This window comes from Rhododendron vialii, chromosome 5a, assembly GCF_030253575.1.
Source record: "Rhododendron vialii isolate Sample 1 chromosome 5a, ASM3025357v1".
NCBI classification, from domain to species: domain Eukaryota; kingdom Viridiplantae; phylum Streptophyta; class Magnoliopsida; order Ericales; family Ericaceae; genus Rhododendron; species Rhododendron vialii.
Genome location: NC_080561.1, coordinates 5,086,283 through 5,112,983, shown reverse-complemented (window position 1 = coordinate 5,112,983; position 26,701 = coordinate 5,086,283). Strand labels below are relative to the sequence as shown.

Below are 26,701 nucleotides of genomic sequence, written 5' to 3'. Positions count from 1 at the left end.
AATAAATGAGCAGAGGAAGTTCGCGGCAAGCTTATACTAGTATCGGTCGTAGGAGAAGGCGTAGGGAAAGGCGATAGAGCAGTAGAATCCCTCAAGATTGTTTGGTTTGACGTTTTATTTGTTTATTTGCTTAAAATCTGGTTGAAAATGAACTCAAATTGAGGTTCGACCAGATTTTAACCAATAAACAAATATGCCGTTGTCAAACCAAACATTTGATTCATAAAATAAAAATTCGAGCACAGCAAATAGCGAGATCTTGTACTTTTTAATTGAAGTTAATCGTTGAGGACAATCAAATCATGTAATTGTCAATTGTAAGTCCATTTTACATGAGGGAATTCTCATTTAAGTTAAAATGCGGATCTCACCATTTCTCCTCTTTTCCGATCTAATTTTAATGATCCGAGCCGCTCAATGTGATCAGAATGTGATTTAATTTTAAGGGTACCCTCTTGAAATCAGGAAAAAAAAATGACCGGGAAGGGCTTGATTTGAGCAGTTTTTATTTGAACCCTTCAATAAAAAAACTGTTCGGATGAAGCCCTTACCAGTTTTTTTTTTTTTTTTTTGCCGATTTCTCTCGCGGTACCCTTAAAATCACGTTCTAAACACATTGACCGGCTCGGATTGTCGAAATTCAATCGGAAACCGGCTCGGATTGTCGAAATTCAATCGGGAAAGGGGGGTCCGTATTTTAACTAAAATGAGGACCCCTTATTTGAAACAAACCGTGTCAATTGCTACAGGGTTTTTTTTAATTTTGCAAATAATCGAGCTTGACGTAATCACATCTGAGTTAGTTGCAAGTTGGCCCGATTAGTTTGGTGCCAAGATAAATTAAATCTAGGTCAAGGTTCGCGCCCTCTAACTCTCGTAACTCTCTTAACATACTGTCCACGATGTTCTTGCCGTTTCTAAAAAAACAAACCGACTGACATAATCATACTTACTTCTCAACGGATGTTGATCACCCAAGGTCCTTTGGTAATGGCAGTAAATTTTGCTGTTTTTTTTCGTTGGCCGTGGAATGTTATATATTTTCATTGACTCTATTCTTCGTCGCACCAAATGACGAAAAACAATTTTTACGAAAATAGATTTTTGGCCGAAATCAATAGCTAGGGCATAAATGACAATTGAGTTCATCGAGTCCAAGAATGGTTTGGAATTAAGAACTGTCAAGGTGACTCTATGGTTCACATTTTCCTAGCCTGGGCTTCTCAAAGAAGATTTTTAGGTCTTCCTAAGCTCATAGGAAACTCGGCCTTCGCCATAACTGTATGGAGAATGTGGAGGCTGAGAAAGACAAGCATGACAACGCCAAGGTTGATACCAGGCGCTGTGTGATGCAAATCTGAGCGGACTTATAAGACCCGTCACTAGATTTTATGGCCTGTTTAACCAATATGTGTAAACTCTAATTTCTATGACGTGTTTTACCCAAGTTCAAGAAATGACCAAAATTTAATTGTACATAAGAAGACCAAAATACTGTAATACATGTTTGTGAAAATTACTGTAGCATCCCTCACTATAACAATGGCCGAAACATCAGCACACAAAAATAACGTACAATGGCAAATGCTTGTGTGTTTTATATAAAATGACCAAAAACACATTATGAAAATGACGAGAGATCATTTACATCATGTATGAAATTCAAAGTATAAACCCGAGATACTACATCAATTGTGAGAATCCACGAGACAACCAAATCCAACAACTCAACCAGAAATAAGCCCATTTATAGAATAGAAACAAAGAAAGAAATTGAAAGTCCATTAAAGGAAAAACACCCACACGTAGATAGAGAGATTCGAGCTTCTGACCTCCTACTGAGATGGAAGAGTCATGTCTAACTGAGCTAACTCCAATTGATTATCTCTATGTAAGTGATCACAATACTCGAGTCCATCAAAATGATAAAAGTACATTTGTCTAGAATGACTATAATACCCCACACTCTGTTTATCACCTGTATCGAGGGGAATTTTTACCAATTTTATAGATACTTTGGTTACTCCTATTTTCATAGTACAGGTTGCAACCAACACATAAACATCTCTTAGTATACAAAAGTTGTGCACACTTCCGTAACCTGTCAAATATTTCGATTCCCCTATCTAATTCTGGAAACACATCATCAAAGAGCAGTCTAACACTTGCAAGAATATCGACACGGAGCGATATTGAGAAAACTAGGAAAATAATTCTACTCAATTTGCTCGAAAAGCCGTCAAATTTAAGATAAGTTAGGCACACTTTATAAGCTTCAAAAAAAAAAAATGAGGCATAGATCTAAACCACAAAAATCAAGCATGATGATTGAGCAACCAATTGGCAACACTTTGTGCAGCCTGGAATCCATGGATAGATGGAATTGACCAGGGCTGGTCATGTCGGTCATGTACCAGCAGTTAAGCGTAGCAAGAAGAACACACACACACCCGAAAACAACAAGAGGAGATGCTTCATCTATCTATTTGACAGAGGGATTACGCAATCGAACATAATTACATAAAAGTGTTACATTATATGGACCAGCTAAGACAACAAACTGATCAATGAAAAATCAAATAGTTTACATAAAAAGCACAAGGTGGGAGCAATTTCCATAAGGTGTATAGGCAAGGTTTCCTCATTGCATCAGCTGTCGATGTTTATTAGCTTAGTTGAGCAACGGAACTAGCTTTGAGCTGAGGCAGCAGGGTTGTTATTGGGCAAAGATGGTAAACCAGAGCCAGAATCCGGATTCATATCCTCTTCCCCGGCGTGCCGAACAAACTCTTCACGGGACATATGGGTCCCATGGCATGCACAAACAATCTTGATTTGGGATGGACTAAACCTATAAGTGACGCCAGAAATTGTCCTACCGTTGGGGCCTGGACCCTTTGTCGAAACCCATGGTAGATCTGGGTACGAACCACATCCCCCAAATTTCAGGTCTGCAGCAATACCTGGCCTTATAGATGGTAATTCAGATATGAAACCTTCTGTTCTTGGCTTATCAGATTCACCATTTGCCCCAAAGACCGTGCTGCCTCCCTTAACACCATCTTCTGTCGGATAAGAGGAGCCTCCATCATTGGCATGCTGTTTCCGATCACCTTTGGTCTGTTCTAATGCCGTCCCATTATACTGTGAAGCTTCAGATGGCTTGTGCATAATTCCTGGCACAGCAGCTACATCCATACAGTTAGGGTAAGTAAGGAAGCTTGTTTGCACGCATAATCCTCAAACTTAGAAAGCAGCAACTGTTTGAGAAATGGCGAATAGGCAATACATATTGGAAAAAGAACTGGTTTAGATCATCAGGTTATCGGTAAGTCTCCGATAATATGCAATAACAGTATGCCCTAATGTAGCCTTGAGAGATGGATTGATATGTATCAATTGGTTGAAAATTGAGAACAAAATTCCTCCCTAGTCAAAAAAAGCGTTGCATACACAACAACATCCTGAAATAAGGATGTCACACAACTAAATTCTTTAGTACACAGAGTTGACAATATCAGTTCAACAACACTAGTTAAAATGACCAGCCATGTATCCTACCCTGCACTATAAACAGAATTAATGAAAACTGAGCTATTAACGATTAGTTTCTTGTGCAGCGCAGAAGAGAAAACAAACACAAATTGCTGTTTGGCACATTTAACAACCACATCTTGGTGACGTACAAATCCTATCGTATAGGGGATCTGCCTACCATTCAGCCAATTATCAAAGTACGTCCAAGCCAACTAAATTGGCAGCGAACCCACAAATTATCTACCGGGATTGTCTGCAGTTGGGAAACCTTAGCAATAAAATTCGTTAAATCTTTGCATCTATATAATTATGAATATAACTGGGGAGCAACACAATGGTTTGGAGTTCTTGTGGGCATTATCAATAGTGTACCAAGCATAACTACAACAAATTCATGTCATAGCAGGAAACTAATTAGCTGAGGTATGTGGTTATTTACACGAATTTAAGCACATACAAGCACACAATACCCCAGAAAAAAAAGGACTTCCCTAATGGGATCTCCCTCTCCAAAACCACATTCCATTGGGTTGGGATTATCATGTCACTTTTTAAAATTTACCAACAAAGAAACACCCTAAACTAGATTTTGAAGAAAAACTAATTCTCTATTGAAGAAATTGTACCATAAAAGCACAAAAAAAAAGTAGGGAATTTCTAAAACGTAGGGCCCAAGGTGTAATAGGAAATAAATAGGAGTTCTTCACTTCTTCAGTTTTGTACCGATCCTGGCATTCTGTATCGACCACTACATTTGAAACAAAGTCTAGAGAACACAGCAGCAGAGAACACAGCAGCAGCGTGCCGGTGACAGCGGCAAAATTAGGTAGCAGGTATATTCACATTTTTGTTCAAATTAGATTTCCTCGTTTTGTTTGAAGTATTTCGCTGTGCCAGATTCTAGGGCTTGGCTTCTTTATTTTCACTTATTGCAAAAATAAAGTACCTAAGGTCAAGATAGGAGAGATTTTATTAAATCCCAACAATTTAGTAAAACGGTTATGAGATACAAATGCTACAAATGGAAACCAACAAACAATTGACTTCATTGATAACAAGCAAACCACTTGAACATCAATCTATTGTAACACTTACAAAATTATGTTTTATTCATCGTATAGAAACCGAAATTGGCAAGAATGCGGATATAACACATATTATAGCTGTTGAAGTGTCGGAGCATGTATGAGGTTCTTAGATTATTCAACTATCAAAAGTATGGCGATCGGCCAGTTATGGACAATACAATGGGATCCAACGCTTCAATAATACATGACCAAAGTTCAAACCCTGACTTTCATGTCTGACATCACTTAGCACTTACTACAACCTGTAGCACCAAATGGTATATTTAATGGAATAGATTTGTTTACCTGAGTTTGGCGAAGGTCTACCCACATAGGATGGAGTGAGTTGTTGTGCATGAGAAGCCAAACCTTGGGAGTTATCCTTGTCCAACACTGGAAGCTGGACAGGTGAATAGCCAAACATCATAGGTAAGTTTCCAGGCATCACATGTTGGGTCCCTGCTCGCTCACTATTTGCCACACCCATTACTTGAATCATGCCAGGTAGCACACCAGGAAACCCAACAGAGTTAGACTCCCTTATAGGTAACGAGTAAGGCGCATTCAATATGTTTACTGACTGTGCTGGGAAGGTTACTCCATAGGGCATGGACATGTTCCCAACTTTAAATTCCTTTCCAGACGAAATAGTAAACTTGTTTTGCCCCTGTAAGTCCACCATACTTGACTCAACAACTGTGTGAAACTCCTTTGACACTTCAGTTGGGCCCATGCCCCTCATGTACCTTTTCGGGCCATCGTCATGTTGTGGAACCAGCCTTGAGGTTGAACCATCGGCTTCAGAATCTGCCACATCCTCATTTTCAGCAGTTGAACCATCATCTGTATTTATGGAGATATGTGACGGTCTTGACTTGTCAGGAAAGTCCGCATTTTGAGATTCCCTGTCATGCTTCTTTTGATTGCTTATCTCATCAAAGAAACTTTTCCGTTTGTGACTAGTCTCGGGCCTTTTTTCCTCATCAGCTTCAGCACCTCTGTTATCATTCACAACCCAGAGTCCTCTTCCATTCAAATTTTCAGAAGCCTCTGCATCGGCAGTAGCACTGGGGAATTTATTACTGAAGCTATCATCAGGTTTTACTGGATCACTTCTCTGAGACCCCATGCAGGATTCCTGTTTCCTAGTGCCACCTTCAAGAAAGTTTTTGAAGTCATTGATCAATTTGTTGCTTCTGTCACCTTCGTCTATCCTAGTATCCGATGTGTTATCACTTTTGTCCTTAGCTTTGGCAGATGATCGACCCCAAGATAGACCCAAGCTAAGCTCAAGCCCATTATCATCCTCCATTTTGGTGGGAAAGGTGTATATCAATTCAGTTTACTGAAAAGCCCCCAAGACTTCTCTTTTTCCATATACCTTAACCACCATTATTTATCTAGCAATTACATACACAGGATCTTAATCAACCATCTCGCTGGAATACACCTGCATACACGGGTAGGCAACTCATTAGCACCGAAATCACAAATCATATGTAACATATGAGCATCTCAAAAACCAAAGTTACCAAACCAATCGTTGGCCCATAGCCTGTTGATTCATTACCAAACACTAGGACATTAAGAGGCACAAAATCTTCATATCTTCAAGAAGATAGTTAAACGACCATCCTCTTGTAGTAAGAAACAACAATGGATCCAATGGGGCCATAGGGAAGCAATCCACCCCTTAAAAATCAACAAACCCTCATATTGTCAATTAATCTGAAAGATAATTGGGAAAGTATAAGGGTTTGTGCTTTGTACCCCCAAATTACAGTAAGGCGCATTCCCAAATTTTGAATCCTTCCCGTCAGAAAGATCAGGATTTCAGCACGTCCTTTATCCGCGTTGGAACATGTGATAACTACTTAAAAAAAGCTCCATAAATGTGAATAAAATAAATTACTATGCTAATCCCTCGGACTAATCACTATGATTCTATGAATTCAAGAAACTCCATAAATGTGAAAAAGCCTAAAATTACATGCTAATCCCTCTGACTAATCACAATAAATTCCAAACTGAAGTCATTATTCAGAAAGCTCATTACCCAAATCCCAATTAGAAAGAACCCCAATCAGAAAATAATTAAATTAGTTAATAACCCTCCAAACTTCAAGCAAAAGACTTCATGAACATACCATTTAGAACACCAACAACAGTCATTCAGATACCAAATCAAGATGAAACACTTCAAACCCCATAGGAGACTAAGATCACAAAATTCTAAAGTAACCAATTACAGCATCTGGATAGATCTCCCACCAACCAATAAAATTCGAATGCTAAAAACTGCAAAAAATTGAGAGAGAAATAAAACCCAATCCAAATGTCAACTCATAACTAAATACCCAGACTTAATCTATCAAAAGAACAACAACAAAATCAAACTTTAACGAGATTCGGAGAATAAGCAGAGAAGATTTGCGATAGCTTACGCAGAAACATGATATATTGCGAAGGCACCTGAAGACAGAGAGACATGAGTACCTGAATGATGAGAGAGATAGCATGCCATCAAACCCTAGTTGAATATCGATCGATCGAGAGACACCTTAATTCACTGTTTTCCAATAGCACGTGGTAGTCATGTTTTTGTGGTTCTGTTTCGTTTATCTCGTGTTGCAGTTTTTCTCTCTCTGTTTCTCTTTTCTAATAAGGGTAATAGTCCATTCGTCCATATTTAATTGTCCCTAGTTCTATTTTAATCGGTTAAAAAACAGATTATATCTTTGAATTCCTAATGAATTTCATATCGAATATAGATCTTGTTTGATAAATCTCGATTAGTTCTATAATACAATATTTTCGAAATCACATAAAATATTATAAATTAGAAGATATAATCGATTGAAAAATAACACGAACTCCAAAAAAGAACTATTAAATCCGGACGGAGGGAGTAATAAGCTTTTGTTTATTCAAAAATATTAATTTTGACAAACAAATCATCTTTAAAAAAAATTCAATAATTTCTTATTTTTCGAAAAGCAAGCTGAAATTAGTTGTTATTCAATTCAACAATATACTGTAATTAAAATTTTGACAAACTCGAATAAGTTCGTAATGGGCGCAATTAAAGTTTATTTAAATTCATTTCGCTTGACAAAGAATTTGTTGTACATATTATATACACTTCGAGTAAACTTCATTATCGGCTCATTTAATAGACATACTAACATCCTAAAATTATCACATCACTTTTGAAGTTAAGTGTTTATTGGAACTTAGGGAAGAAAATAGTAAAAAGGAAGAGAAATTTTTTTTAAAAAAAATCTCACTCTAGGATCTTTTCTCTTGCAAATATATAGTATTTTAGTAGGTAGACATGTTTTCGAAATACTTGTTCACGTTTGTGCTTTTGCTATTAGGCGCTTGCACTGTATAAGGGCCCCAACCTAGCTAAGTCATATAATTCATGTCCGCGTGCATGATGGAGAGTGAGAGCGTGAAAACATTTTCGAATCGCATTCAAATTATTATAATCACAATATCGAGGATTGAGAGCGCGAGAATCAAGATCGGAAAAGTAAGGCTTTTTAAGGACTATATATATATATGACTGAGTTCTCAACACCCCAACCTTTCCATAAAGCCCAACTGGCTGAATCTGTTTTCTACAGTTTGGGTACTGGTAACCCGAACGGTTAGAGTGAAACGCTGTAGCAGAAATATAGATGGATATGTAACCGGAAACTGATGTAGCAGTCGTGAATGTTTCAAAATCATTCTTACGAGAAACATATTCGGAGCACTTAAATCGCCCATAGGGATCGGGTCAAGTATGGACCAAAGCGGTAGTTGCCTGTGATGCGGGTAAAAAGTCATGTACGGGCTCATACGTATTGGGAATCACCAGTCTAATGGTTTAGTCTGTTAAGTTATATGGATGGCAGAATGTAACGTATCACAAAGACAAAAAACTGAAATGTAGAGGAATCACCCGTCTAATGGTCAAGTGGGCACGAGAAATCAACTGAAGGACATGAAAAAAGAAATTGCATATCCTCATCACTAAAAGTTGTATGGAGTCTATACTATGATGATCTGACAGTTCAAATATGCATCATGCATGAATTACTCAAGACAGATATGTAGAAGAAAAAAAGAAACCATTTGGTGCTACTTAATTCACTTGGTCTGATCACATCAATAAAAGAAAAAGGAAACACTAGATAAAACTCGACAAACAGGTTCAAAACTAGTTAATTTTTTTGTACCAATAAAAAAAAACTAGTTATTTCTATCACTGAAACTCAAAAAACTATTAAAACTGAAATTTAGTTTTAAAAAAATCCGAAGTGGCATCTGCATAAACCAATTCCTATATTAGCATAAACCTATGGAACTAGTCACTTCTGCTGGAAATTAACAAAGAATCATCTGGTCAATCTGTATGCTTTATTTTTCTGTTCTCCGGGATGGAAGATGCATTCTCGCTCTTGTTTCCCGATTTTTTTGGCACCAATTGCTTGATTTTAGGAAACCTTCTTGCCAATATAACAAAGCAAAGCTTCTGAGTCTTCTTGTGGCGGCAAGCCCATATGGTGATCCAATCCTCATGTGCCATGAACTTATTAGCAATGCAGAGAGCTTTCCACCCTGAAGTAAGAACCTGGCTCTTTCCACTCCACATCTTGAACTTCGTCTCATACTGGTTTCCTTCGGAATCGTAAACCAACACCGGAATTCCATCAACTTTTCTTGAGAGTTCTTTTTCCTTGTTGTCCATCATCGGGTCAATGAACTCTGCGACCAAGTCTTTGGTTATGGTTAGCCTGCTTTGGTCTTCCTTCACATCGCTCACCGTCAGTTGCTTCTCAAATGGCGCACCAAACTTCCCAATTTGGTCTCGTATATTCTTCACCTGTGGGAACTCTGGATGCACAAGTCCGTCAATTGGCATCCCGTGTTCGGGCACTTTTAAGTTCAACACGAACTCTTCATCCAATGATAAAGCCTCGATGAATTCTTTAGACACCGGAAGCAGTGGAAGGAACCCACCATGAGTCTCGCTCGTTTGGAAGTCAATTTCTGTTTTCGAGTACTTGCATTGAATAAGTGCAAAGCCAGCTATAGCTAACTCGTTGTGCTCCTCCGGGTAATCGTCACTTTCTACGTTGTTGTTCTTCTCTTCTGAGTTTTCCTCCATTGGTCGTGGCTCAAAAATCGCTTGCGAACTTCTGCAAGATCTTTTCGGATCTGTCAATTTTCACCCAAAAAGAAGGAAGAAAAAAAAACAGAAAGCTCTGCCAACTCGAGCAAGAATTCTAATGGGAAATCATGAAGAATAGGGTAATGATTTTTCCAGAGCACTGCTTGCTACAGGTAGAGATGCATCTGGAGTCGTCCAATTAATGCATGTGGGTTTGAAAACAATGCAAGTGAGACTCACACAATATATGCACATGAGACTCCAACAAATCAAAAGGTTCCAGACACATCGGTGTATGCGTCTATCTCCGGACATATGTGTCCGGAATATCATTTTTTTTTTATCTCCATACCAAGTAAAGTAGTAAACGGAGTCTATAAGCTACTAGAATTCAAGCAAAAAATAAAATAAAATAAAAAGTTTAAATAACTGAGCAGAATTGAAGATACCAAATCATGAAATAAACATGTTGAAGGGATGAACAGTCGGATGTACAGTAGCACTGGAATGAAGCCCATGGGTTTGCTTTATTGGGATGGAAGTCAGATCAGGAGTCTCATTTTGGGGATTTTAATTAATTTATACTTTCAGGGCAGCTAAATTACGTTACTAATTAATCTATTTTAAGAGTAACTAATCATGTTTAGAGAATAACTAATGTGTTAACTTTCCTTTTTTAATTAAACTTCCTAGTAGACAATTAAAAACTAGTTGTCAAATCAATTTCCATAATCGCTCTAGTTCTGTCTATAATTAGAATTAATCCTCCATGATTTGGTTAATTTCCATCTTAATTTGCCAATTTCAAACAGGAAGTTCCCAAATCTACTTGTTGAAATCTATTGGTTAAACTTACTTTGTTAATCTGTTGTTCTGTCATGTGTGCACGCAAGGGAATTGATTTTCACACCCTCTCCAATTCTTGGTTAATGAATCACTTATTTGCTTGTTCTTGTTCTGAATTCTTATTGATTTTGTGTCTTCAATCATGCACAAAACAAATAATTAAACAAAATAAGCAATTAAGCAGTTTAAATTAACCAAACGGGGCTTCGAGCTCTAAGGTAAGGGCTGTTATTGATGAAAATATTTATGAAACCAAAATTCGAAAGAGGTTTTAATTTCTCGACCCTTAATTATATGCTTTACTGTGTGGATTCTTAATAATATATTGCAACACGGATTATGTATTCGCAAGCCCTAATCTGAGAGGATTATTTTTGTCTTTATTTAAAAAAATTAAATTAAATCATAAAGTTTTGTTTTCTGGATTCCTCTCGTCTCATCATAACGAACCAATAATCTACACAAAAACAAATTGATGCAAATTAACAAAAAAAAAAAATTTGAATAAGGACAAAAGAATAATCCTCCAGAATTATTAAGCAAAAGTAGGCCTAAGTATATACGTATACCTACTTGAATTTCTAAAAGTACAAGGAAAAAAAAACTCTTAGATTATGCTAACAGTTCGCCAAATAATCGTAAAATTAAAAACAGGTTAGCGTTCCCCAATTCATTCGAGTTCGCGCCTCCAAAATTAAAATCCCATGTACGCGAATAAGATTTTACGGATGTGTGTGTGCGTAAATTTACGTATACTATGAGGCGAAATCGATCATATTTTATTTTGCAGGTAGATAGATTAATTATTAAAGAGATGAATAACAGAAGAAATTGAAGGCATACCTGAATTTTAATCCGATGTCTGAAGTTGAACTCTGTCCTTTCGTTGGGACCTTTGTACGAACAACTGTTTATATATTTTTTTTCGCCAAAGGAAACCCTTTTATTAGATTAATTTTAGAGTAAATAATAAATTAAATAATACAGGATAATTCCAATTGTTACAGAGGCCCACCCAAAGTGTAACAATTAATTGCATTGGAATTCAAATAGGAAAACACTTCCACAACACACAAACTTGCAACGTGTCTGGGAATTGGGTCGGACCCTCCCCTTAGTAAGGGAATGGGAAATCCCATAGGGCAGAGCGCCCTATAGGGGCCCATATACAGGATTCCTCGGTCCCTTTGTAAGTGGGCGGTGAGTTTGAGACTCTAATCCTTTGTAAGTGTATATACATATATGTAAATTTGTGTGTGATTCTAGCATTATTAATTCAAATAAGTACCTATATAAGTATGTAAGGCAAGATGTATCCCAATTATACGAATGGGAAAATTATTAGGTGGCGTGAGGGCACCTATTTATGGTGCCCCAACTATTTTCAATAATACGTGTCTATGAAGCTAACTCACACTTAGTATATGGACTCCGCATGAACGTAACGTATTCGAGAGTATCGAGACGCCACATCAGTGTCCCGAAATCACTAATTGATTACACTTACACGTGTATAAAATGTCAAAATGATTTGTTTGAGGAATTGGACTGTCCTATTTTATGTCCTGGTGTGGGTCTTTTTTGGGCCTACCTTGGTCCTTCACTTTTGGGCTATTGACGGCCGGTTCAGAAAATAGGATTTAATTCCTTCCGGGTCCAGCCCAGCCGCCCCACCCCAACCCACACCCCAGACCCCCCCAAACAACTCACACCCCACCCCCCCCTCTCTCTCTCTCTCTCTCTCTCTCTCTCTCTCTCTCTCTCTCTCTCTATATATATATATATATATATATATATATATATAAAATATTTTTTTCGGACCTTCTATTATTTCCTCCTACACATATTCAATATTGGTCTTGCTTAATAGATGTCGTCAACATCGAGTATGTTTCAAAAATATTTAGTTTTTCAAAATCAAATAAATGGAACAAAAGTTACAAATATTTTAAGATTTAAAATAAAAAAAGAAGAGAGAGTGATAATTTTGCATTTGACCCTCTTTTTATTAACTTAATGTGTCTGTCGCTGCCTGTGGTAATAATTCAAGTTATATCCGTGGTCTATATCCAAATGGCAAACACCGGATATAAAAGTACTCCGGATATACTATGTGAAATGATAACATATCCGCTCCTTATATCCCGTTGGCAATCAAACCTTTCGGATGTGTCTTTATGCATGGGCTTCCAACCCCCAATAGTTGCGGGGCACATCCAACATGCATGACTTTCACAACCCCTTCAACCACTTATTTCTACCGTATTGCATAAGGTGCAACGTTCATCTCAACTGCATGTCACTTCAAAAGTGGAAGAAGAAAAACTAAGCGATTAGGTTTTTTGCCTCCAAAGATTTTCCATTTTGGCCTTTTCCTTTTGTAAGCGATAAGGTCTTTTCTATTAATGGGTGCAAACTGCAGAGAGTAGGCAACCTACCAAAGTACATAGTAGCACTTTAGACACCAAATTATATGAAGTAAATATTAGATGTAGCATGAAGATTGGGAATTAGAAAGACTTATGAGCTTGTTCGTTTTGGTATTGAAACTTTGGATTTTCTCTCTGCTCACGGTTCCAATAAATTTTTTCTCAATCATTACTCTCATTTCTCTTTCTATCTCTCTCCACTCAAAATCGAAAATCCAAATCCCGAAACGAACAAGCAGTGATATCACGTGACCGTATCACCAATAAAGTCATTTACTTAACGAAAATGCATTGTGTCTATCATTGCATTGGGTAAGAGAGACATGATTGGCTCTGTTAAACTTAACTCGGCTATTATTAGGTCACTTGGTGGCTGGTGCATCGCTTAAGGTCCCTCACAAATGCACAATTGTTGTTAATATGAGATTATATGTTAGTTGTGTTGCATCATCCTAGCCCCCTCGATCAGTGTCAAACTTTGTTTCATGTTGAAGAATTAAAAAGAAAAAATAAATCCCAATCATTGTACATAAAAGAACTTCTAATTAAGTTCTTACTCTTCAAAGCTTACCTCTGCAACTTTTTAAAAATTTGTTACTTAATGTAAAAGAGCTAGCGTGAGCAATTGGATTATCATTTGTTTCATTGAATTTCAAAAATAAACAAATTCATTGATCATCTGAAATGGGTACAGACAAATTTAGATAGCATCAAATACGCTAGCCCTCTCTAATCTCGTCCTCTTGCAAAGCTCATTTTGATTTACTAGCCCTTCATAAGGCGGTAGAAACCTATGAGTGATTTGTCCCTCACGACCGTCACGGATATAGAGCTCTTTATCATCACGTCTAAGGGAGGTATCATCACGTCTAAGGGAGGTTTGTATAGTCGGTTGCCTCCCGGCCACCCTTTTCTTTTTTTCTTTTTTTTATTTTTTTGCCATATTTTAGAGTCAGCGGGGTAGTTAGATTAGCATTGGAGGAGTCCAGTAACTTTTTATAGCTCTAGGTCCCTACCGCCCCCAAGCGGCCTCGAACCTCTGCCTCTTGGATGGAGGAGAGGGTAGGTCGCCAATTGCACTCAGCAGTGTTACCTGCCACCCTTTTCAATAGGGGGAAAAAAAAAAAACAAAGGCAGTCAAGTTGGCAGTCGCCTGCTCTCCACCCTTTCAAAATAGGAAATAAAAACAGTCCCCTCCTCACCACCCTTTATTTGGAAAAAGATTAATAAACACTCAAGTTGATGGCGGGGGGTTAGGGTGAGGGTTGACCGTTGACGTATTGAATGGGCAGGGGGCAAGGTGGAAATTAAGATGTCATTGTAGCAAGTGTCAATTTGTTAGGGATACAGCTCCTTGTTTTGGACTGAACGAGATAGTTCTCATCATGACCGTCCATTAGTGGATTCAATGATTTCGATTTTTTCATACATTTTTACCGTTAAGAATTAACTATTACTGGTCAAAGGTTAAAAATACATCCAAACTATTAGTTGCAGCAAATGAACGGTCACAATAAGAACTACCTCCTCTGGTCCAAAATATGTTAAAAATCCTAAATTCAAACAAAAGGTTAATCTTATCCAAACTGGGTGGCGGTTGAAGTTGTTTTTTCACTCTATCTTTTTAAGCTAAATTTCAGCATCCACAAATGAGAGGCGGAGCAACAATTGTAGGAGGGCAAAATTAAGGAGCGGCGGGGAGTGAAACAAGGGTTAGTAAAACTCGATCTTCTTTTTCTATTATTCTAAATCCGTGATTTACGTGCACGGTTGTACTACATGATCCCGGATTCGGTTGCATTTTTAGTTGATGTGATCAAAGTTGTTTGAATACTGTGGATTACCTGCACGGCTGTACTACATGATCCCGAATAGAGCTGCATCATTAGTTGATGTATTCAAAGTTATTTGAACACAATACCCAAAGTGCTCAAAGTGCTCCTAAAATATAGGGTAAGATGAGGACCTAATCCGTTGGATCTGAAATACAGCACATCTGGAGTTGTAAGTAAGACAAAAAGAAGTAATCAAACAAAAATTTTAAAAAAAAAACTCTTGTATTTTATATTATTGAAGAAAACCAAACCCATATTTTAAGCATTGTTGACCAGACCCAAATTGATTCCCCCCCAGCTACTTTGGCTGTCAATTTCATCTTCTATTTTCTAATTTATTACATCAATAAAATAAGACTTGGGTTATTGGAATGCATTATTGCACTAAAAGGTTATAGAGTAACTTGATAAGGCATTCAAGGTACATCATAACATTTTACATGGTCCAATTTATAGAGTTCCTTGAACACTTTTTTATTTTCGAAAAATCATATTGATGATTGGTTTGGGTACAAAATTGGACAATACATGTTCTAAAATACTGAAAGATTAGTACTAAGATCAAAAAAAAAAATTGCAAGACAAATCTATATCATGTGATTAGAAAACGGTCCGTTTAATTTAATTTCTTTTGTAGAAAGAAAGTGCTCGGCAAACTCTATTAATTAAATAATTCATATGGTGATGATAATATCCCGAAGAACTTCACCGTGACGCGCCTCGTAGTGCACTGACGCATTACAAGGCTTGAATCACAAGTCTCACGGGACAAGGTGGGCCCATCTAAACTAACCATTCAAATGTGAACAAAGAATTTCAGTCGAGGTGGCCTAGCCTGGATCGTGAAGGAGAATAGTCAAGATATGCATTAACTGATCGGGACATTCCTGACCGTGAACAAAAATCACTTGCTTCAATTGGATGATGATTAGTCAAACTTATCCCGGCTCACAAATCTCACTCTGCTCAAAAATCAAACTCTGATTCATGCATGACATGATTAGTCAAGCTTATCTCCCCCATAAATAAAGCTGACCATGGAATATCTATATAATTACCACCTGCTTCAATTGGATTATTTCTTTGTACAGCTCTGATCGTTCGGATCAAAAAAAAAAAAAAAAAAGCTCTGGTTGTTGTCGTTATCCAACTTATCATACGTGTGAATATATAGGTTGGAGAGACACACACACACACACACACAGAGAGAGAGAGAGAGAGAGAGAGAGAGAGAGAGAGAGAGAGAGGGAAAGGTGAGAGAAAGATCCCAATAGAAAAACAGAGGGTCCTTTGGAGGAGGGAGGGAGAACAATGGCAGGCGCAGCGTTTGGCGATGGGGGAGATGGGAAAAGGGCTCATCTTTATGAGTATAGGATTACTGGGTACTTCATATTTGCTTGTGTTGTTGCTGCTTTAGGAGGTTCTCTCTTTGGTTATGATCTTGGCGTTTCTGGTGAGTTTTCCTTCATTCCTCTGTTTTCCCTATCGCGTTCAGCCATTTTTCTGATCATTCTGTTAATTATGTGGTTTTAAACATAGATTACGTGCAATGTTCCAAAATCGCTAGGCATTGGTCGGGCGAAAAAAGAGCGCCTTGGCGGAACTAGGCGCTGAATAGTTGGCTGCCTAGGCGTTAGGAAGCGTCTATGCAAGGACTAATCGGCCTAGGGGCCGACTTTTAGAATGCTGAATTCATGCGAGTAAAATTGTTTTGGGGATTTGGAACGTGGTCAGATGTGGATACTATACATATATATCGACAGAAATATGGGTTATAGTTCAATACCAACAATGGGTTAATGGGAATTTGCAGTTTGATTTCGAGAAAAATGTTTCATCTTTGTTTGGATTGAGGTTTTCAGCGAAAATGGGGAAGATGGGAAAAGACATGTTGTCCGAGAAGAAAGTTCATTTCCGAAGCCATCCAGTTTTGACTTAGAAAGCATAATTTTTGTCCCATTCCTCTTTTTTCAAGCATGATTACAAATTGGCATGACTTTTTTTCCCATTATTTGCTTACCATTTGAGCCTTATTTTCCTATTATGTTGGATAATAGATTTAAGCAATTTAAAGGAAGGGATTCAGAATATCCAGAATATTTACTCATTGCTGTGAAAAAAAGGTGAAATGTGGCTGCAAACTCGGATTCAACATTTCAAATCCTAAAAAATCCTAAATTGCAAAATTGTTCTCATTGAATAATACTGACAAATGCAATCATTTATATTTCTGATGATAACTCGGGATCTGGTCCAAACAGAGCCTTACACTTGAAAAGCAACAAAAGGAATTGAATTTTTCGCGTTGTTTGCAGGTGGAGTGACTTCCATGGATGATTTCTTGAAGGAATTCTTCCCAGAAGTGTACAGAAGGAAGCAAGCGAATCTCAAAGAGACGGATTACTGTAAATACGACAACCAGGTCCTCACGCTTTTCACTTCCTCTCTATACTTTGCAGCCCTTGTCTCAACATTCGCAGCCTCACACGTAACCAGAAATAAAGGCAGGCGGGCTAGCATCCTTGTCGGATCAGTTAGTTTCTTTATGGGAGGAATCGTCAATGCTTTCGCAAAGAACATTGCAATGCTGATCATTGGTAGAATTCTCCTCGGTTTTGGGATTGGATTCGGTAACCAAGTAAGCTTTAATCAGAAAAGAAACAAATGCACAGACAAACTTTCGTCTTTTTCATGATATTTAGATCTGTTTTCTTATTTCTGTACACAGGCAGTTCCTTTGTATCTTTCAGAAATGGCACCGGCAAAAATCCGAGGAGCGGTTAACCAACTATTTCAACTAGCAACATGCCTTGGGATTCTCATAGCAAACTTCATCAACTACGGAACCAATAAGATCCATCCATGGGGGTGGAGACTATCCCTCGGTTTAGCCATAGTCCCAGCAACTTTTATGTTTGTTGGGGGACTTTTCCTTCCAGAAACCCCAAATAGTCTTGTAGAACAAGGCAAATTAGAAGAAGGTAGACGAGTGTTGGAGAAAGTGAGAGGTACCAAGAATGTGGATGCAGAATTCGCTGATCTAGTTGATGCAAGCAACGCCGCACAGGCCATAAAACACCCATTCAGAAACCTCCTCAAGCGGAAAAATCGCCCTCAGTTGATAATTGGAGCTCTGGGAATCCCTGCTTTCCAACAGCTCACTGGGAACAACTCCATTCTCTTCTATGCACCAGTGATATTCCAGAGCTTGGGGTTCGGCTCAGGAGCGGCTCTTTATTCATCTACCATCACAAGTGGGGCACTGGTTGTGGCTACATTGATATCAATGGCACTAGTTGACAAATTCGGTAGAAGGGCTTTCTTCTTGGAAGCCAGTGCTGAAATGATAATCTGCAATGTAAGTCGCATACCATCTCAAAAAAAATTCACTTTTGGCAGCACTGCATTAATCCTGATATGATGTTGTCCCCATTCCAAATGCGTACCATGCTTTTGCCAATGCTCTGGACACTTTTCTTGAAAAATAATCTGAGTCGAGCGTCTTACTGGTTTAAATACTCACAGAAGTTCGTTCTAGACACTTTTGTGGTACATATACTTGGAAAAACTATGCGGAAAAATGTCAAATGATGGAATGGACCTTATTCAGAATTAATGCAGTGCGGCTAGAAACAATACCTTGCACATTTTTCTGGGAAACTTTCGGGCATTTTATTGTAATTTTGACTCATATATTACCTTTTGACTTTTTAAGAACTTAAATGAAGGTTCAACTGGTTTGAATACTTACCATCGAGTGTTTGATATGCTGCAGGTGGCGGTGGCGGTGACTTTGGCTCTTGAATTCGGACAAGGAGTCGTGCTCCCAAAGGGGATTGGCGTCTTCCTGGTAATAGTGATTTTCATATTCGTCTTGGCTTATGGAAGGTCATGGGGTCCTCTGGGATGGTTAGTCCCGAGCGAGCTTTTTCCCTTGGAGACAAGATCAGCTGGGCAGAGTATGGTGGTCTGCGTCAATATGATCTTCACTGCTCTGATAGCGCAGTGTTTCCTTGCATCTCTCTGCCACCTCAGATACGGGATCTTCTTGCTGTTTGCAGGCTTGATTGTCATTATGGCCACCTTCATCTTCTTCCTTTTGCCAGAAACAAAACAAGTCCCAATAGAGGAGATACATTTCTTGTTTGAAAATCACTGGTTCTGGAAGAGATATGTCTGCAGTGATGATTACGAGAAACCTGGGCAGGAACTCTGAAAACTTGGGCAAAAACTAGTTTGGTGAAGCATTTTCATTTACTTTGAAAAAATATTCAATACATGTTCAATGTATCGGTTCAAGTTTATTCTTGGGGAAATGCTTTTCTTTTCCGCATCGTTTTGAACATTTCGGGGAATTCAAAGTGCAGATATTGTTCATAACATGGGAGTTTCCTGTTGTTTACTTGTTTGATTGTTATTACTGGATAAGAAATAGATGAAGTGATGAAAGGACCAACATTGTTCCAGATTAGGATGTACGAAGAAGCATTTAAGTATTTTTTTTTATTAGAAAAAAATAACTGACTTTCTATAGAAGGCGAAAACTATGAGACGGATTGTGCATATGTAATCGATGCATTGTCCATAACTCGGAATCCTTTTCCAGCAACTCCGTACTCTTTTTGCCCTCTTCTCATGTTAATGCAATCTGCCAGACTTCAAACAGCTACTGCATCAAAAACTGAAGCAGGGTTAAGAAAATTGGCCAATCAACACAAAGACTAACAAAAATGAGCAAATATTATTTAGGTGCAGTGACTAATGTATATATACAAGCGAAACAGAAGCTTCCAAATGTGAACTCGCAGGCTAGCCCAAGTTGTTGGGTACTTGTTCTAAATTCACCTAGGTTAGCTTTCAAACCCTGTTCCCCTTGGACAGTTGTATGCTATATTGATGTTCTTGCTCGTACTCACAATAGAAGCTTCCCAATTTGACTGTCAAACCAACAGAAGGCACTGATGAATTCATCTCTGAAGCAGTGAAGTTTGAGGAAAGTCATTAAGCTAGTAGCTTAGCAAGTTCATCTACTCCAAGGCTGCCCTTTGGAAGACAATCCTCTCTTATACCCTTCCGTCTTCGATTTATGGACCTCTTCCTCTCACTTCCTTCCTTCTGTGAAACCATCACTACTTCCTTAACCTCCAAATCTTCAGTTTTTGGCTCCTCCATTTTCTGAACTTCCACCTTCCTACGTCGGGTCCTAAAAACAGGCCCCGGTGGAGCAGATTGGGTAAGAGCAACTGCTCTCTTATAAACAATATCGGCATCAAGACTAGAATCATCCAGAACTGCTGCCATCCCACCCTCAATAGCCTCCTTCCAGAGGGCTATAACTCCCTCTGTCCAAGGTGAACTCAACTTTGTCGGGTCATTGTGATTTTGCAACATTTCTGGCGAATATTGAAGTTCATTGAATGTTGGAGGAACCAGAGACAAAGGCTTTTCCAAATTTCCTGCATCGATGACAGTCTCAAGGCTGATGGTTTCTCCCAATGACATGGCAGTTGCCTCATCATTACGGGAGTCAATAGAATGCAAGACAGTTATGCTTCCATGACTTTCAGTTGAACCTTCAGAAGCGTCATCATCATGGCTGTCAAGTATTGATGGGGTTTTACTTCCATAAACCTCCATTGTGTTTGAACCTGAACGATCAACTAGAGACGACGTATCATTTGCTTGAGCTATATGATTCTCAGACTCTATGTTTGTACCCTCAGCAATACCCATAAGTCTATCTGATTGTGCAATAGGTGATGCAGTTACCGCTTGGCCTTCGAAAGGTGGTGTGAGATAAATTGCATCATCAGTTTCTGAATTCTGACAAGCATCAGATGTGATTAAAACTGAACCAGAAACTAGAGACGATGCACCATTTAATAGAGGTAAATTATCCTTGGCCTTTGTGCTTGTACCTTCACCTCCCACCACCTTCCTATCTTCATTAGAAGCGGAAGAGTTGCTTGGACTAAATGTTTGGAGACTTCTAAGCACTTCTTGCTTCGGAATAGACAATGAAGTTACCACTTGGCCTTCTAAATGTGATGTGAGGGAAATTTGACCATCAGCTTCTGAATTCTTAGCCTCAGAATCGTCGACCAGTTTTGGGAGGGATGACTTCCAGTATCTTCCTCTCCACATGAGTATGTGCTCACGTTCAAATGAGATTAGCACACAAGGAACAAGATCCTGCAATTAAGAAAGCAGTTGATACAAACATTGTGATATGACAAATAAACTGAGAGTCGCACATTTACATCTACATCTTTACCATACCTTGAGCTTGGCACCTATTTTTCGGTAGTCACTTGCATTCATCCCTTGACAATTAATTCGCACCAACTCACATGCTTCAAATGCCTCTTTGACATTTTTTACTAGGTTACAATAAACACCGTTTTTCCCTATAAGACAAACAGAACTCCGGATGAGGAGGATAGTTCTGGGATAATCTGGAAAAAAGTTTCATCTCTTCATGTACATGAATTTAGAGGAATATAGGTAACCATACCAAGCTTGCATATTGGTATTAATTTGAGGCCCTTAGTGCGCATTTCACTGGCTTCTTCCACTGTGAGGCCCTCTGGGGCTCTCTGAATCAACCTCGGATATACAGGAGTAGCTGGTTTCCACAACATAAGAGGAAAGAGTGGCCGAGTTTTATAGTTGTAATTTCTACCACGAAACAGGTATATTATCCCTCCTCTGCTATATATGATTTTCCCTCCTGTTTTCTCCTGCACAAAAGATTTTTGGAAAACAGAGATTTTTCATCTTGAACTACAAACAAATAAAAAAAATTGATGCAAGAATCGATTACTTCTCCAAACAACAAGACTATATTAGAAGTAGGGGCATCGGCTATTAGTGGGGAAATGTGGTGAAAAGTCTTATTCCAGAAGAGGGACCGTTCCTACGAAGCAAGTAGGTGTTCTTTCATGGACAAATTTAGAAGGCAATTCAAAAATATGCATCTGGAAAATTATGTCAGCTGCAACACTGGGTAAAGCCAGAGGAGATGAACGGAAATCATTGTCAGATGCTGAGAAAGCAAGTCAAGTAAAAATGGCAAATGCATGAATGCTTTAGAAGAAGGATTCGATAGATTTTTGGCTTTTGTTTGGTTTGTTCGAGCCATCAGTCATTTAATTGTCCTTGTGTTTTTTCTCTTATTTGATTAGGCATGGTGTGCCCAACTCAGCATCTTTGACAATACGCTTCTATTTCTTTTGCCAGCAAAGGAAACTACTTATACTGCATCAACCACATAAGCAGGTTAGGAGCCCCTTAAACTAGGGCAAAGTATGTAATTCTAATTTTCCGGGAAAAAGGGCCCTTTCTAATTGTAAAGAACAAAAAAGCCCAGTTCAAATTGGAAAGACCAACCTCTAATTGTCGCCGCACATTGTCCATGTCAACTGTACAGACCCCTTTGCATTTTATCTTGCACACCCTCTTTCTCTTCCAAAGATCATGAATGTTATCCAACATGTTGTGTGTCAAGCCATCTCTACCTGTAAAGAAAACCCAAGATTAATGCTCCACGACTCATTCAGTTTGCATTAAATACAAATTCCACAGCAGCTACCCACTATATTAAGCCCTGCAACAAAACATTTCTGGAAAAATAATCCTTGATTGTAGCAAACTCATATGCAATTCTTACAAAGACACTGATTACTCATTGCAGTAACAGATAAAACCACTTGTTTGTTAGATAAAATATGTCATAAATAAATGAGTAGCCACATTCAAGCTCTACAATTCACGGAGACTATTCATTACATAAATGCAAATGACATCGGAATAAGAACACAACAGATAAACTAAGGAATTTCCATCCTGAACTTTTAAAAACCACATGCATTACACTAAACCCATAAACTGAAACCAGTAACACCAACCGGAACATTGGTTAATAAGAGTGTATCTATATTTTATCCCTCCCCATTACAATAGCTGATAAAGTCATTGGTTCTATCATAAAATATATCAGAATCGGTGAGATTGCACATTCGAGTTATACAATTCATGCATCAGTAGCCAACGCATGCCCATTTTAAAATCCACCACTACACAAGAAGTTCACATTGAGTATACATTGCATAGCAGCTAGTCACTATATTAACCTGTAATTTTTTTTGGAACAAAAGTCCGCAATTGTAGCAAATCCATATGCAAAGTGTACAATTCAGAGATTACTTCAAAAATCAATAGAAATTGCATACGAATCAAAGCAGTATCAACATACCAAGGCATTACCATTTTCACACTTTACCAACTACAAACCACATGGCATCCACTATGCGTCTAAACCCATAAACTGAAATCTATAAAACCTTCCCCAGCCCTTGCGAAAATCTCCCATCAGATTCAAATGGGAGTAAAAATCCTTTAAAAGTTAAAACTCTCTCCACTCTTCAACTCAAACCTACATCAAATTGAATTTCACTCAAATCAAGCAACAAAAGTCATTTTAAACAATTCACATAATAAATCTTTTAATCACACTTATGCTTAGATCTACTTGAGTGTTTCAAGCATCTTTACTCAAACTTTCACTTAAATTTAACTAAATGCTGAATGTGGCCTAACACAACCAAGAAAATCAAAAATCCTATTGGTACCGACGGTACCATAGGGAAAATGTACCGACGGCCACCGGACAGCCGTCTCCGGCCACCAGACGGCCGATCCGAGCCGTCCAAAAATTTTAAAAAATAAAACCGAGTAGGCCTACGTGAGAATCAATGGCATCCGAGGTGTGTAGGGTACTTGATCCAAGCACCCCTTTTTCGTGTATATACACGTATATACATATATAGACGAAAAAGGGGTGCTCGGATCAAGTACCCTACACACCTCGGATGCCATTGATTCTCGCGTAGGCCCACTCGGTTTTGTTTTTTAAAATTTTTGGACGGCTCAGATCGGCCGTCCGGTGGCCGGAGACGGCTGTCCGATGGCCGTCGGTACATTTTCCCTACAGTACCGTCGGTACCAATAGCAGTACTCCAAGAAAATACCCCACAATACTCAATGATATAATAGAGCATACCCATGTTCAATTGCCGCCTGGTTTTCTTACAACTCATCACCATCTCCGCAACTTCCTCCTTCGTCAGCGGCTCCCCCAACACCTCCTCCCTCGACCTCACATACTTGGGACCCGACCCTGGCAAGAAAGGACCCGGTGCCTGCACCGGCTTCACCCCCTTTTTCCCCACCGGCGGCAGCCGAAACGAATCAAAATCCCGCTTCTTTCCAGACGGCAGTGGCTTCTGCCCTGTCCACGGTCGCGGCATCGTGCTCGGCCCAAACGGCGCCACCGGAGGCTCACGCACCTTTAATGGCTTCACCTTTGGTGTCTCGGTGTAACTATGTTGATATGCAAATGGAGCATCAGGAAGAATGTACGAAACACCGTCATCTGAGAGTTTCACAGCCGTGCCAGTCTTCTCAGCATCGGTGGGTACTCTGACAGCCTTCGAACAGCAAGAAGATTTTTCTTATATTATTCAGCATATCTCAAATTTTGATTTTTCTTCTTGAAAGAGAGAAAAGAAAGGATTCTGATGAGATTTAGTGAGAAACGAAAATGGACCACTACAAAATTTTCTTTTTTTTCCTTCATTTCTCATCATTTATTCTCCTCCCTTTCTTCTCCCATAGAAAGTTTATTGGAATGTATACTTCCCCTTGATTCTTTGTAAATCTGCTCTTTCAATGAAAGTCCATTTACCCGGAAAAAAATATCCAAATTTTATGGCATAGAGTCACTGATCAACACATGGATTGAGCATATCAAAAGCCTAACCATAAACAAAATGGGGACTAATCAAAAAACAAAAACAAAAATTCAAAGCCTTTTGATTGTGAGAAAGGGATAGAAAAGAAAGGATCTTGATGAGATACGGCAAGAAACAAAATTTGGACAAATAAAAAGCCTTCTTTTTTCTACATTACTCGTCCTTTCTCTTCATTTATCCTCCTCCCTCTTCTTCTCCCACACTTTCTCTCAATCCAAAGGGACTGTAAATTCTAGTTTATTGGAGAGAGAAGAGCAGAGAACTGTACTTTAGCACTCGATTTTGGTATTTTCTCTTCACTTACTCTGTCAAACCAAACGAGAATAAGGAAATTTTTCTAAAACTTCCCTCCTTTTCCCTATGTTCCAAACAAAGAAGTTTTGCTCTTTGAATGGAAATCTCATTTACCCAACAACAAAATCCAAACTTAGGGCATATCGTCACTGATCAACCCATGGATTGAGCATACCATAAGCCTAAAAATTTGTAAAAAAGAAGAAGAAGAAGAAGAAGAAGAAGAAGAAATCGAATAACCTTCAAAATTCGGCCATAAGCAAGGTGGGTATTTTCTATGGGTTTTGTAGAAATTGATCATACCAGTAGCTAACCTTAAACTAACCATTCAAAAACCATAAAAGAAAAAGAAACTAATAGTCGAGGTGCGCATAATAGTTCGAAACTTGGCAACCTCTTGGGTCAGGCCGCGGTGGAGAAAACTCTTGTGAATCCCCTACTTCCGGCATGGATGGTCTTTCTTTGACCGAACCGTGCAGGGGAATAGTCAAGCTGGGTGTAAGCTGGTCCGAACACCTGGCCGTTGAGAAAACAAAATACTGTAGAAAAAAAGAAAGAAACTAGTAACCTGGGAAATTCGGCGGAAAGCGGGGTGGGTGTTCAAACGGGTTTGGGAGTACTTCGATTTGTTGGCGGAGGGGGTAGGTTGCGTTCCGGTCGATTTGAAGGCCTCCTCAGTGGTGGTGCTGGTGGCATTGTCGCGATTACTGGCGATTCTGCGGGCGGAGTTGAATCGACTGTCGGGTTTGTCTTCGAGTTGCGAAATCCGGGCGCGCTCGTTTTTGCGGACGAAATTGTCGGTGTTGGTGGTGGTGAGGGGGTTCTGCCACCGCGAGAAGCGGAGTTTGGTGGCGGGGCGGCGGCGGCCGGGTGGGTTCGGCGGCGCGAAAACTGGGAACTGGATTAGGGGCTTCAACGCCATTTGTGTATTTGTTGTTTAATTGATGGAATTAGAAGTTTGAAAGATTAGGGTTTTGGATCAATCCATGGATTTCGCGGGAGGATGAAGTGAGCTCTGAAAATGGTGTACTGTTTCACTGAAAGCGGATAAAAAAAAACCTCGTAGGAAGCAGGTAGTTGGAAATATCAACGGCATCATTGAAACGTCGTCGTATCTCAGGATCTGTCGGCTTGTGAGTTAGGATTAGTTGAGGAGTATTTTTTTTGGTCCGGCTAAATACAACTGCGAATTTCTTTTTATGAATTGGCTACGTGTAGTAAATTCGCAGTTGTATTTAGCAGCACCCTTTTTTTTAAAGCACGTAGGGTATGTTTAGTTGGATGGAATCAATGTTGGAATGAAATAGTCATTTTAATGACTTACTTATTTCAATGTTTGGTTCACCATTGAATAATGGTATGATGATTCCAAATGGAATCACTATTCATCTTAGTAAAGAAATTGTCATTCCATCCAAAAAAAACTAAGGAATTGTTATTCTATTTCTTTGTTACACCAAAATTACTAGTGTCACTCCAACATTCACTATTGCCACACCAAAACTTACTAGTGCCACTTCAAAAATTACTATTTCCACTCCAAAAATTACTATTGTCACTCCAAAAATTGCTATTGTCACTCCAAAAATTGTTATTGCCGCACTATTCTATTGGAGATGAAAATGATTATTTATAAGGAATACTTAAATATTCATCTTCTTTATTCATACCATGTAAGAATTTATCTCGCCCTTTTTTCATGCTTATGTTTTCATCCTCT

The 26,701-nt window shown here is 38.8% G+C and overlaps 4 protein-coding genes across 9 annotated transcripts; 1 reads left to right on the top strand and 3 right to left on the bottom strand.

Moving 5' to 3' along the window:
- Positions 1-2,498: 2,498 nt before the first annotated feature.
- LOC131325488 (ninja-family protein mc410) lies at positions 2,499-7,266 on the bottom strand. Of its 6 annotated transcripts, none has more exons than XM_058357781.1 (3): positions 7,101-7,266; positions 4,911-6,054; positions 2,499-3,188 (listed from the first exon to the last, which is right to left on the bottom strand). In XM_058357781.1, exons 2-3 carry the CDS (start codon positions 5,914-5,916, stop codon positions 2,689-2,691), a joined length of 1,506 nt encoding a protein of 501 aa, XP_058213764.1. In that variant the 5' UTR covers positions 5,917-6,054; positions 7,101-7,266; the 3' UTR covers positions 2,499-2,688. The 6 variants fall into 6 exon arrangements, with proteins under 6 accessions (XP_058213764.1, XP_058213766.1, XP_058213763.1 ...); XM_058357783.1 differs by having other exon boundaries at positions 2,499-3,176; positions 7,101-7,264; XM_058357780.1 differs by having other exon boundaries at positions 7,049-7,149.
- Positions 7,267-8,997: 1,731 nt separating this feature from the next.
- Positions 8,998-9,762, bottom strand: LOC131327466 (uncharacterized). Its single transcript, XM_058360631.1, has one exon. It carries the CDS (start codon positions 9,760-9,762, stop codon positions 8,998-9,000), a length of 765 nt encoding a protein of 254 aa, XP_058216614.1.
- Positions 9,763-15,810: 6,048 nt separating this feature from the next.
- On the top strand, positions 15,811-19,255 carry LOC131325487 (sugar transport protein 14). The gene is made up of 4 exons (XM_058357778.1): positions 15,811-16,328; positions 17,191-17,513; positions 17,604-18,233; positions 18,651-19,255. The coding sequence occupies exons 1-4, from the start codon at positions 16,187-16,189 to the stop codon at positions 19,089-19,091; spliced, it is 1,536 nt and encodes a 511-aa protein (XP_058213761.1). The 5' UTR covers positions 15,811-16,186; the 3' UTR covers positions 19,092-19,255.
- A 342-nt stretch (positions 19,256-19,597) lies between these two features.
- On the bottom strand, positions 19,598-26,028 carry LOC131325486 (CRS2-associated factor 1, chloroplastic). The gene is made up of 6 exons (XM_058357777.1): positions 25,550-26,028; positions 23,937-24,363; positions 22,265-22,392; positions 21,390-21,615; positions 21,155-21,282; positions 19,598-21,067 (listed from the first exon to the last, which is right to left on the bottom strand). The coding sequence occupies exons 1-6, from the start codon at positions 25,901-25,903 to the stop codon at positions 19,877-19,879; spliced, it is 2,454 nt and encodes an 817-aa protein (XP_058213760.1). The 5' UTR covers positions 25,904-26,028; the 3' UTR covers positions 19,598-19,876.
- Positions 26,029-26,701: the final 673 nt, after the last annotated feature.